The following is a 13,192-nucleotide window of genomic DNA, read 5'->3' as shown; positions in this document are numbered from 1 at the left end:
CTGGAGCGTAATTTGTGATTTTTGGACTTAACCCAAAGAGTATCAGATTTTGCAGCTTTTCAGTTTTCATTTGATCAGTCAAAAAGCGTAGTGATCACAGAGGCTGATATCCAATAGATTCTTATTAACATTTATGTGAACCCTAACATTGAACTTGTCTGTTGTTGTTTCTACTTTTTTTTTTTTTTTAAATGCTAAATCCACCTTTTACAAAACCATAATAAATGCACATACAGTATTTGCAGAGAAACAAATAGCATTTTATTATTTTTTGCAAATCAGCCAGCAAATCATTGCAACCCTGATTGGTGGATGCAATGCCAAGTTCCTAAAGACTTTTCCTCCAGCTCCCTGTCCTTACCAAGGTTAGAGTTAGCGAGCTAGAGGAAACGTCAAAGGACTACAGGTGTGATTATTACAACAGTCGCGTTCCATTGAGAACTATAAGTCCCTCTGCTGCGATGGAAGGTGGTACTTGTAGTTCATTCATTCACAGTTCTCTGTAAGGCCCCTTTCACACAAGCGGTCTGATCAGGTTTGCCTGTCCTTTTTTTCATACGGACCCAAGCGGCAGATGTAAACGGACTTGTGTCTGTTTACACCTGCCTACTTCTGATTCGATAAAAACAAACGGAAGGGGATCCATACCCCTCCACCTAGCCAGATCGGAGGGCAGCTGGGTGTAAACGAAGAGCTGGTCTGTTTACATCTGAGTGCCCATAGAGCAGAGCGGACTCTGTTCGTGTCCATTCTGCTGAAGTGGAGCAAAACACAAACCTGTCATCAGCCAACTCCACTCAGCTCAGCAGGGGATTAGTGGATACATCCCCTGCTGAGAAAAACAGATCCGACCCGTATGAAAGGTGCTTTAATGCATGATTTGTCTGTGCGAGGCTCCACCCGCAGAGCTGCACAAATTTCAAAAGTGACAGCAGCTGGGGGGGGGGGGAGAAATCGCCTTTAAATTTAACATTAAAGTGTTTTATATCTGTTTGAAATGTGCAAAAAAAATGACCTGCTAAACCTGCCAGAAATCTTGTGAGCTGAACTTCCTGTGCTGACTGGTATCTAACTGATACCAGTCAGGCATCGTTTCCAGTTACGAAACACCTCCTCCCTACGTTATGAAAAAGAGGCGAGGGTGAGGTGTTCTGGCCTTTTCTAGGGTGAGGGTGCTGCTCCCCTAAAGATGCAGTACAAAGCGCGAGTAGCGTTACCCTAGGAAAGGAAATATTACTGGCAGGATCACCGGGTGAAAAAAAAATTTAAACGAGCAAGAAAACAAATGCAGCCACTTTACCTTCGAACTGGTAAGCTGCAATATTTAAAATTTTTGTTCTTGGGTTTTGATGCACTTTAAGGGTCCTTTTAACACAGGTTTTCCATTCGGGTTCACCTGTTAGTCTTTTAGGCGAAAGCTTTGTGTAAATCTATGGGCAAACAAATGTAAATGGATGTGTGTTCGTTTACATCTATTTCACTCTGAATTCATCCAGGTTCAGGAAAAAAAATTAAATAAAAGGACTGCATCCTTTTCTGATATCCGGACCTAAACGTGATGGATCAAAGGGTGCCTGATGTAAACGGATGCAAGTCTGATTTTATCTGGCCGCCCATACATCAAAAACAGGTCCGCACGGGTTCACTGTCACAATGCAGCAAAAAAAAAAAAATGAACGGGTATGAATGTAATGTTAGTGGCATTCATCCTGTTGTGCTCTGATTCATAAAGGGTATCTGTTCATGGATCTCCTGTTAAATAGACCAGACATTGCCCACATGAAAGGACCCTAACACATGCATAAAGTTTTCTTTGGATGTTGTATGGTTAAACTGTAATAAACAATGCTGACACATAAAATCTGTAACAGCAAAAAAAGTGCCAATTTATTTTTTAACTTTCCTTTTTGTAATCCCATGTGCAGCAAATACGACATCTATGGATTCCAGATCCTCCCTGAGGATGAAGATGATGAAGAGAGATTGGTGGCCAAAGTAAGGGCCCTGGATATAAAGTCTTTGTCCCTTTCGGATAACCAAGAGATTTCAACAGTGGTGAAGTGGGAAAATTATTTTGCCAACATGGTAAACCGAGAAATGGTCCGTTCACCAGAGCTCAAAAACCTTGTCCGGAATGGAATCCCACACCAACATCGTTCTAAAATGTGGAAATTGTTTGTAAACCAGCACATCAAGAAATTAAAGGATGAGGTCGGTCCTGATTACTTTGAGACCCTTCTCCGAAATGCCCTTGAGAAGCAAAATCCAGCCTCAAAACAGATAGAACTGGACCTTATGAGGACACTGCCAAACAACAAGCACTACACATCATCCACCTCTGAGGGTATCCAGAAGCTACGCAATGTCCTGCTAGCTTATTCCTGGAGGAATCCTGATATTGGCTACTGCCAGGGACTGAATCGGTGAGGGAGGTTAGAGAAAGCTGCTTGTGCTTTATGTATACAAATAGCAAGGCTGCAGCACAGCATAACGCACTGGTGATAATGTATGCATTAACATTCTGAGATGGGAAAGAGGGTACCTTTTTTTACAGGCAATATTTTTAAGTGAAAGGCACAAAAATACTACATCCTCAGCTTCATCTTTATTACAGATAGGAGAAAACAGATGTTTCACGTACAGGGGCAATGTACTTATACTTTTACAGACAACTGCTATGATCAGCAGAAAAACAATACTACAAAAAAGTCATATTTCTTGAAGTGGAACTAAATCCACAGTCTACCCTAGAGCATTTGCCATTATGGCATAAATCATATAGCTCCTTTATGGTGAGCTCCTTTATGATGTGAGGTCCACACTCTCCCTCATTACTTTGTCTGTATTCTTCTGGGTTTAGTATGTTCTTTTTTTGGCCATTGGATGGTTTCTATGCATGCACACTGGAGTAACAGCACCCTGAAACCTACCGGACATGCTTACCCTCTCTCCCACACAAAACTCTGTGAGTACCCCAGAGGGCAGGGGTATTGAATTAAATTCACGGGGGGTCCAGTCACTAAAGTTTACTTCAAGCAGGGATCAGAATCGTATGTTTGATTCTTAATGGCACCTTGAAGCATTGGCAAACGCCACACGTTTTTGTGAGCGCCAAACCAGCTTGGTGCAACGCAATTTGAAAGGGTCAGGGACTACTTTTTTGTGTGTTTCTGCATGTAAGACAGCCCATTGAAATGAATGGGCTGTCTAAATGCAGATCACAGGTAGCAATGTTATAAACCTAGCCTCAGATCCTTCACATCACAATCCTGTCATTACAACAGTGTTCTCAGTCCCCCCTTTACATCATAACCCCCCCCTTTACATCACAGCCCCCCTTTACATCACTGTCCTTAGCCCCACTTATATCACCCCCCCTCCCCTCACATCCCTGTTGTCACCCCCCCTCTTTACATTCCTATCTTTATCCCCCCCCCTTTTTATATCATGCCCCTCCTTCTTCACATTCCTGTCCTCAGCCACACATCACATTCCTATCATCACACCCCCTCCCCCTTTACATTCCTGTCCTCACCCCCACCCACCCATTTACATTCCTGTCCTCACCCCCTCCCCCTTTACACTCCTGTCCTCACCCCCTCCCCCTTTACACTCCTGTCCTCACCCCCTCCCCCTTTATTATTATTATTATTATTATTATTATACCGGATTTATATAGCGCCAACAGTTTACGCAGCGCTTTACAATAGAAAAAAAGGGAGATAATACAGTTATAATACAATAAAATACAAGAGGATTAGGAGGGCCCTGCTCAGAAGAGCTTACAATCTAATAGGCTGGGGCAGGTGGTACAAAGGTTGTAACTGTGGGGAATGAGCTGTTGGAGGTGGTAGGAGATTAGTTGAAGACGTGATAAGCTTTCCTGAAGAGATGAGTTTTCAGGGATCACCTGAAGGTAGCAAGAGTAGGGGATAGCCGGACAGGTTGAGGTAGCGAGTTCCAGAGGATGGGAGAGGCTCTGGAGAAATCCTGGAGACGAGCATGGGAGGAGGAGATGAGCGCGCTTGAGAGCAGGAGGTCTTGAGAAGAGCGGAGAGGTCGATTTGGGTGATATTTGGAGACAAGTTTGGTGATGTAGCTCGGGGCAGAGTTGCGAATGGCTTTGTATGTTGTGTTAGTATTTTGAATTTAATTCGCTGGGTGATTGGGAGACAGTGTAGGGATTGGAGGAGAGCGTTGGCAGACACTGAGCGTTGGTAAGGTGTATAAGTCTGGCAGCAGCATTCATGATAGACTGAAGAGGGGATAGCCTATGGAGAGGTAGGGCAATGAGAAGGGAGTTGCAATAGTCAAGGCGAAAGATAACAAGGGAGTGCATGAGGAGCTTGGTGGTTTCATTTGTTAAAAAGGGGCGAATTTTAGAGATGTTACGGAGGTGAATTCTACAAACTTTTGACAACTGTTGGATTCGAGGCTGAAATGACAAGTCAGAGTCTAGGATTACACCTAGCACCCTGGTGTGAGGGGGGGGAGGGGACTGATGGTTGCATTGTTGATTTTGATGGAAAAGTCACAGAGGATGGCACGGGCTGGGGGGAATATTAATAGCTCAGTTTTAGAGAGATTTCGTTTAAGGAAGTGGTGTGACATCCATGCTGATATGTCAGTTAGTAAATTAGTAATGCGAGAGGAGACTGAAGGAGTGAGGTGAGGAGTAGACAGATTTGGGTGTCATCGGCGTATAAGTGGTACTGGAAGCCGTGGGCGGTTATCAAGTGACCAAGGGAGGAGGTGTAGATAGAGAAGAGAAGGGGTCCAAGAACAGAGCCTTGGGGGACTCCCACAGAAAGGGGCAATGGAGAGGAGGAGACAGAGTTGTAGGTGACACTGAAGGAGCGCTGTGATAAATGGGCAGAGAACCAGGATAGAGCAGAATCTTGGAGGCCAAGGGGGAATGTAGTTTATTGAGAAGAAGTGGGTGGTCAACAGTATCAAAGGCCGCAGAGAGGTCAAGTAGTAGGAGTATGGAGTACTGGCTGTTGGTTTTAGCAGTTAGTAAATCGTTAGTGAGTTTTAGTAAGGCAGTTTCCGTGGAATGCTGCAAGCGAAAGCCAGACTGTAAGGGGTCAAGAAGGTTATTTTCACTGAGGTAGGAGCTAAGACGGTTATAGACTAAGCGTTCTAGAAGTTTAGAGGTGAATGGGAGCAATGAGATGGGTCTTAAGTTGTTCAGGTTGGTAGGGTCCAGTGAGGGTTTTTTAAGTATGGGAGTGATCTGCGCATGTTTTAGAGGGGAGGGGAAGGTGCCACTAGAGAGGGAGAGATTGAAGATGTGAGTGAGGGAGCATAGGATAGAAGAAGACACTCCTGTCCTCACCCCCTCCTCCTTTACGCTCCTGTCCTCTGCCCCTCTTCACATATCACCCTCGGCTTGATCCACATCATTCACAGCAGTAACAGCTCTCTTTAATGTCCTACCTACACAAGGCAGGGGACACATCAGTCTAGAGCTGACATTGGTGGCAGGACAGCTCTGCATGGAAGGCAGGAGGCTGACATCGGAAGCAGGACAGCTCCGTAAGGAGGGTGGAATCTGAGCAACTTTTCCTGGTAACAAGCTTGTTATTGGTTGCTAGCAACCAATCACCTGCTAGTTAACTTGAACTCCTGCCCCCCCCATCCGGAGCTGTACTGCCTCCAATATCAGCCTCCTGACTCCCGCCGTCCATGAGGAGCTGTCTTGCCGCCAATGTCAGCTTGATGATGACAGCAGTGAGGACGGCTGAGCCGGCTCCTAAATGGCAGGAATGTGGCCGGTCCGAATAGAATCGTGACTCTGGCCAGGCGCAGACCATGGTCCGCCATTTAGTGATGACTGCCATAGGGGAATACCCTCACTTGTAGCTATGGTGGAGACCAGGTAAAAGGGAGCCAATTCTAAACAGCAGGCGAACATATCTTTGCTGAAGGCCACACAACTCTCAAACTCATAGTAATGGTGCATTCCTTGCAGGACCTGGTTTTAACACTGATCTCAGGGGAATGATCTCTTTATCCAGATGTGTTTCAACTGATATGCCAAACATGGGGCACTCTGGATATGGACATTGCAGCCTCCACATATAACAACAAACTTCTTCTGTTGGTATCCAGAACCAGTGATCCTCTAGCTCTGGCCTCGGCTGCTCTAGTTATCCCCTGGTCTCAGTTCAAACTAATCTATGCCTTTTTTCCACTGAACATTGTTCCTCGCCTGCTCCACAAAATAGAGCAACTCAGGAAGACAGTGATCCCTTTGACATATCGGGCCCCCTTTGCAGCACAGTGCTTTCCTGGGAACCCATTAGGGAGATTCTTGCTAGTAAAGTAGCTTTTCTGAAAGCCATCACATGTCAGACTTGTCTCTGACCTGGCAGCCCTTTCCTGTAAAGAGCCCTTCCTCCTATTTCACAGCAACAAGCTTGTATTACGCCATAGAGCACCCTTTCTTCCAAAGGTGGTTTCTGCATTCCATCCCAATGAGGATGATGTTCTGCCATCCTTGTGCCCTTCTCCTAAGGATGTATCCAAAGGAAGTCTCTCTACATTGCCTGGACATAGTCTGAGCCATTAGAATGTACCTAAAAGCTACTTCTTCCATTGGAAAAATGGATTCCCTGTATGTTCTTTCCTCCAGACCTTGCAAGGAGCACCTTTTTTTTTTTTTTTTAAATCCACCATTGCATGGCGGATAAGAAATTTGATTAGAGGAGATTATGCTCAAAAGGAAAAAAATTCTGCGCCCACTCCACCAGATCTGTTTAGAGTGTCCTGGGCTTTTAGGCACCAAGCGCATCCTTAGCCCGACACTGTTAGGCCACCACCTGGTCTTCTGTTCATACCTTTTCTAAGTATTACCAGGTGGAGGTTCAGTCTTTTATAGATGCAGTATTTGCACACAGGGTCTTGCAGCTGCACTTTACCTCCTTTTGTTTTTGGGCCAGTTGGCACAGTTCCATTTGTCTAGTTGTTGGCCACCCTTGTATTCATCACTCTGGGGGATGTTTCATGGTGTAGGAGTAGGATACCTGGGTCCTGTACTGTACAATTAAGATCAGAGGTATTTTGACTTGCCTGTAAATTCCTCCTCTTAAGAGTACAGAACAGGTCACAGGACACCCTCTGTAAACTCCCCTTATTACTGTGCATTGCTTGCTACAAATCTAGGGACTCACAGAGAGGGGTAGGGTTATAGGGAAGGTGCCTGGGGGGGGGGGTTGGACTGGAGCGTGTTTAAAAAAAAGCTTGCAAGTGTCCAGTCACCTGAAGGTAAGGGCCTATATAGCTCATGATATATGAATAAGTGGCCAGCGTCCTTTACTGTACTCTGTTCAATTTATAGGTAAGTCACAATTCCTCTCTTTTGACAGAAGAGATTTATAAAGCCGCCTCTACCAAAAAACTCTGAATGCTATCAATCTTTCGTAAGTTTAGTTCCACGTTCAATTCAATCAAGATTGGGTCAAACTGATCACTTGAATTTACCACAATCATTTTTTTTTTTTTTGATGATTGTTTTTTTGATAGAACAATCACATTTTTTTTTTGCTATAATGATTATCATATGTATTATCTGGCTGGCGTTCATGCCTTGTACACATTGGCTGCAGCTTGTAGAAAAGCAGTCTGTACAAGCAAAGCACTTGTGTAGCTTTCTTCAGGTCTGGGTCGCACCGAAATCACACGTGGCATGCGTTCCTGGGACATTCCTGAGCGTTCCCCTGCTGTGCGATATTGCAGCTCATTCATTTGAATGGTCTGCAAATTGCACCAGAACACAGAAGTAGCACATTAATACTGTGGTACCATGCGATTTGGTGCAGCAAATGCACTGCGTTTGCAATCTCTGTTTGGAGGGCCGGTAAAAATACATTGGCACTGGCAGCAGATTGCAAGGGCAGTGCGTTTTCGCATGGTTTGGAAAACACACGGAACATTCCTTTCCTGCACCGTGTTCTGGTGTGAACCAACCTGGAAACTTTTAAAGTAGCCTACACCAGTTTGGGAGGTTATAGGTACACAGACCTGTGTGCTGAGTGTCACCATAAACAAGGTGTGGGTGGGTTGACCTTACTCTGACACTACTTAAAATTCTTCTGACATCTGCTAGTATCTTGTTTAAAGTTACAGTCAACAAATTACTTTTTTGATACCTAAATTCTTACCTGTTTTTAACGTTGTAAACTAGAGGTGAAGGGTGCTTTAAAGACGTTGAAGCTTTTTGAATGCTTTGCAGGTGCTTTGTAAAAGCTTGCTATACATACTGTTCTTAAAAAAAAAAAATTATCTGAAGCTCATGTGTTCAAAGCCTAAAGCTAGACATACACAAGTAGAATCTTATGTAAACGTTTTTATAGAAAATTCTGAAAAATCTGAGCACACAATAGTACCAACAGTGACTCAATAAATTTTCTTAGAAAACCCTTACGCTGCATTCACACTTGAGCGTTTTCAGCTTGTAAAACACCAGAAAAACGCCCAACAAGCAAAATCACATTCATTTTAATGGCCCCTGTTCACATCTGAGCGTTTTTTAGCCTGAAGCTCATAAATGTACATGGGCTTCTTTTCGGGCAGATTACAGACGTTTTTCTGCTTTTAACATTGGTGACCTTTTGACCTGTGCAAAATTGTGGCAAAAAAAGTGTCAAAAATCGCAATAAAAACGTGCGACTTTCTGCCTGAAAACAGAACGCTCAGGTGTGAAGACAGTGTTAACGTGGTTCTAAAGGCTGAAGGTTTTTTACCTTAATGCATTCTCTGCATGGGGTGGGGGAGAAACCAGGAGCACCGTTGGGGGACCCAAAAAGAGGAGGATTGGGGCTGCTTTGGAAAACTATTTTTCAGAGCAGGTAAGTATACCATGTTTGTTATTCAAAAAAACAAACAAAAAGAAGTTTACAATCGCTTAAGAATGTTGTTTACCATGCCAATGGTTTGAATTTTAACAGAAGTGATGTAATGTTTACGCCTGTGACCCTACCACATACCATAGATAAAGCAAACAACTATTCAGACAGCAAAAGTTCTACTTCAAGGTCAAAATTTACAAAGCACATGTGCATTAAAATACAGTGTGCAACCACATTAACAACAATTAGAATTCCATTCATTCAGATAAGAAACGAGAACAATTTTCCATCCTTCTGCTTTGATTTTTCTTGTCACTCTGGTTGAAAACAATCGTAAAACTATCCCCATTAACCATTCGAAAAATCAAATGTTTCATAAGCCATTTTGGAAAGAAAATCTATCCTCCTATGCCTAGCCTTACAGTAAGATTTTTTGACGTGTTTGAGAAGAGAAAAAGGGAGTTGCTTGAGCAGGGAATAAAATAACCACTTATAAAATACTGATTCATAAGTATAGATTCTCAGTAGTTAAAGGTATATTTCTGCAGAAGATTAATTTCAGGACAGTGCAATGTTAATTTTTTTTTTTTAACCGATTTATACAGTAGTACCTTGGATTATGAGCCTAATTCGTTCCAGAAGCATGCTTGTAATCCAAAGCACTTGTATATCAAAGCGAGTTTCCCCATAGGAATCAATGGAAATGCTGATAATTTGTTCCAGTGTCACTGCTAGTGTATGCAGTACCGCATGTGGCCAGAGGTGGGAGGGCGCCGGAGACACACAAACACTCAGAGACCACTCGGAGACACTCGGGAACGGAGTGTTTCCAATCCTCACCGGCGCCCCTGCACCTCTGGCCACATGCAGTACTACACACCCCAGAGGCTTGAATCCTGCTCGTCTTGCGAGACAACGCAATCCAGTCAGAAATCCAGTCAGAATTTAAAGAAAAAAAAAAAAGCTCTTATTGCGAAACGCCTGTAAACCGTGTTACTCGCAATCCAAGGTTTTAATGTATTTGTTACAAATATTATCACAAGATAAAGGAGTGTACAGAATATATAATAGTATTTAATCTCCTTTTAACTGAACTTGTTCTGTACTGTTGAAGATGCATCACCGCTTCTCCAAGCCACTTACAATCCCCTTTACATTCACAGTAGCCAGCGTGATAAAATGCAGCATTTTTACCATGCAGGCTAGTGTCAGTGACAGCTGTGGTAGGCAGCAGTGCCATGAGCATATTAGTGCATTGCACTGCTTACTTGTTTCCATTTATTTTAACTTTATTTGAAGTGTAACATTGGGGTTTTTTTCCTAAAAACTGGAGTACAAAATCTATTGCAGCTGTGCACGGTAGCCAATCCGCTTCTAACTTCAGCCTGTTCAATTAAGCTTTGACAAAAAAAAAACTGAAAGCTGATTGTTTTCTTTGCAGAGCTGCACCAGATTTTGCACTTTCCAGTTTTAGTAGATGAACCCCTATAGTGACACTTCATTCATGTCACTGCACAGCAACTATGTGCGTTGTGCTGCTGTACAGTGTCATGCGGTGCTATCCAGTGTTGATATACTGCATTTTGCAGCACTACACCACACTTCACATCACACCAACTTTGTGGTGTGAACAAGGCTCATGGGAAAAATAGTTTTCTATGTGCGCAAGCCATGACCTGTGTTTATCCAGTGAAGAAGAACATAGGACTTGTGCACACTATGTGTGGTGACCTAAGAACAGGATGGGAGGTGTGAAAGTTGTCAGTTCATCCTGTTCTAGTTACATAATTCTAAACCTGGATGTCAAAGGCTTTGTAGGTATTAATTCTTCAAATTGCATGGCAGCAGTTGTGAACTGTCAATACATTTCAGGGTAGAGATGTCTGTACACACAGGCCAAATGTCAGATGGCATCCGCCGATCCAATAGAAACAGGCTGACAATTGAAGTTGTCAAGTGTACAAAATAATTGTGGCTTCCAAGCTCATGTTGTGTTTGTATCCCTGCCCATGACAACCAAATTCCACCCTATTCCCACATTTATCTAAAAAAGGAAATTATTTTGTTGCTTTGGGTAAAATTGTTTTATTTACATCATTGTTTAATTTTCTGTTAGAGGCCGATCCTTTAATGTCTTGATTCTAGTCAAAGTCATTGCTGTCAGTTTGCTAAATTAACTGCTCTGCAAGTATATGCAGGTCCTTCAAAGGGGCTGCATTCCATTTGCATTACAAGATTAGCCATTTCTTAATACTGACACATTAGTGGAATATGTAGTGGTTTTGTGCATATTTTTTTTTGCTATGGCCAGGAACAAAAAAATATATATACTAGGTAGATACATATTTAAAGGCTAACTCCACCTTTCATACCGTGTTAAATGTCACACCCATATTTAGGATGTAACATGGTGCCAAGCCTAGCCACATCCCCAAACTGCACTCCCCCTTCTCTGGCAGGATCAAAGTTCTTCTCATTTCTATTATTCCACTATTATTGACTTCATTATTTGATTGCTTTAAGATAACCTATCACAAATGTATTTATTTAAAACATTAAGGCCCGGTTCACACATGTGCGGTTGATGCTCCGGTTTCCCTGCAAAGAGAAAAATCAGTTGTTCAGCATTTCACGTCAGTTTTTGATCAGGATCAGGTCAGGATTACATCAGAATTTTATCCTGTTCACAGCGGAATGCATCTGCGAATCACATGCGTTTCCATAGAAGATAATGTGCTTGCAATTGACACTGCAATGCCCAGAAAATGCACACGTTTTTTGGGCAATGCGGAGTACGAATGCAACGCACATATGTGAACCAGCTTCATTCAGATGAACGTATTTTAAAATGTCATGCGAATTGGATGCGGTGTAAGATGCATCCAATTCACATAGGTGTGAACCGGGCCTTACATTTTTTTAATAGAGCAGGCTTACTCTATGAATGATTAAATGCTCCCTTAATAGGCTTTAATTCCTTTGCTTGAAGCTTAATGTTACAGATGAGAGACCCGTGAGATTTGACAGTTTTTGCCTTGTCAGCTGCCTGGTCTCATACCTATAACACATGCTGCCTCCCAGCTCTGGAGTGTGCATAGAGTAACAAATGACAGTATCCCACAGTTTAAGCAAAGAGAAAAGGTGGGGTTACTATTGCTGACCTTCTCTTGAAAATGCTAGTTTTCTGGTTGTCATAATAACCCCTTGGGTTTGTTCCATTCTGAGACACTGACCCAGAACCAGTTTGCAGATCCGGAGTTTTAAAATTTCCCTCTGATTTGACTTGCTGCATAACCACTCTAGGTTTGTTTCTGTGAAAGTATAGAAGACAAAGACAGAACAGGAACTAGCATTTTCGGAATGAGTTCAGCAGCAGCATTCCCTGTATTTTTTTTAATGAACTTTTTAATTTTTTTTTAATAAAGGTAATTAAATTGTTCATAAGTAAACTTTCAATTAAAAACAAAGTCCAATTGTTACGGTTTCTTTCACACTGGGGCAGTTTGCAGTCGCAATTGTGCTTTGATTCCAGTGTGAAAGCCCCGAGGGCTTTCACACTGGAGCGGTACACTAGCAGGACGGGATAAAAAGTCCTGCTAGCAGCATCTTCGGAGCGGTGAAGGAGCGGAGTGTATACCGCTCCTGCCCATTGAAATCAATGGGACGGCGCGGCTATACCGCCGGCAAAGTGCCTCTGCAGAGGCGCTTTGTGGTGGTATTTAAACCTTTCTCGGCCACTAGCGGGGGTAAAACCGCCCCGCTAGCGGCCGAATACCAACGGTAAAACGCTGCTAATAATAGTGGCGTTTTACCGCCAACGCCGCCCCCGCCCCAGTGTGAAAGGGCCCTTACTGTTGTCAGTTTATCAGGTTACTGGGTCTTGTGTATATAACACCATTTGCCCTTTGTTCTAGGTTGGCCGCCATAGCACTCCTTTATCTTGACCAGGAAGATGCATTTTGGTGCCTGGTTACTATTGTAGAGGTGTTCATGCCACGAGATTATTACACCAAAACACTTCTGGGATCTCAGGTATGGGTTTGTGTTCTACTAACATGTTTATTATTTGCAAAAATATGAATGCAATCTATACACTGGGGGGAGAACCTCTGGGGGAATCTAGGATGGAAAAGGACCTGGGGGTCCTAGTAGATGATAGGCTCAGCAATGACATGCAATGCCAAGCTGCTGCTAACAAAGCAAACAGAATATTGGCATGCATTAAAAAGGGGGATCAACTGCAGAGATAAAACGATAATTCTCCTGCTCTACAATACTCTGGTCCGTCCGCACCTAGAGTATGCTGTCCAGTTCTGGGCACCAGTCCTCAGGAAGGATGT

At 43.2% G+C, this 13,192-nt stretch overlaps 1 protein-coding gene across 1 annotated transcript in view; it reads left to right on the top strand.

Annotated features, from left to right (window-relative positions):
* The window catches only part of TBC1D2B (TBC1 domain family member 2B), a 129,037-nt gene that overhangs the window by 103,722 nt on the left and 12,123 nt on the right, over nucleotides 1–13,192 (top strand). Inside the window, exons 9-10 of the mRNA XM_073619164.1 lie at nucleotides 1,926–2,423; nucleotides 12,767–12,884. Of these exons, the coding sequence (XP_073475265.1) occupies nucleotides 1,926–2,423; nucleotides 12,767–12,884 (616 nt within the window). The remainder of the gene's footprint in view (nucleotides 1–1,925; nucleotides 2,424–12,766; nucleotides 12,885–13,192) is intronic.

This window comes from Aquarana catesbeiana, linkage group LG03, assembly GCF_042186555.1.
Source record: "Aquarana catesbeiana isolate 2022-GZ linkage group LG03, ASM4218655v1, whole genome shotgun sequence".
NCBI classification, from domain to species: Eukaryota; Metazoa; Chordata; class Amphibia; order Anura; family Ranidae; genus Aquarana; species Aquarana catesbeiana.
Note: the sequence above shows the minus strand (reverse complement) of the source record. Positions and strands in the feature narration are given on the sequence as shown.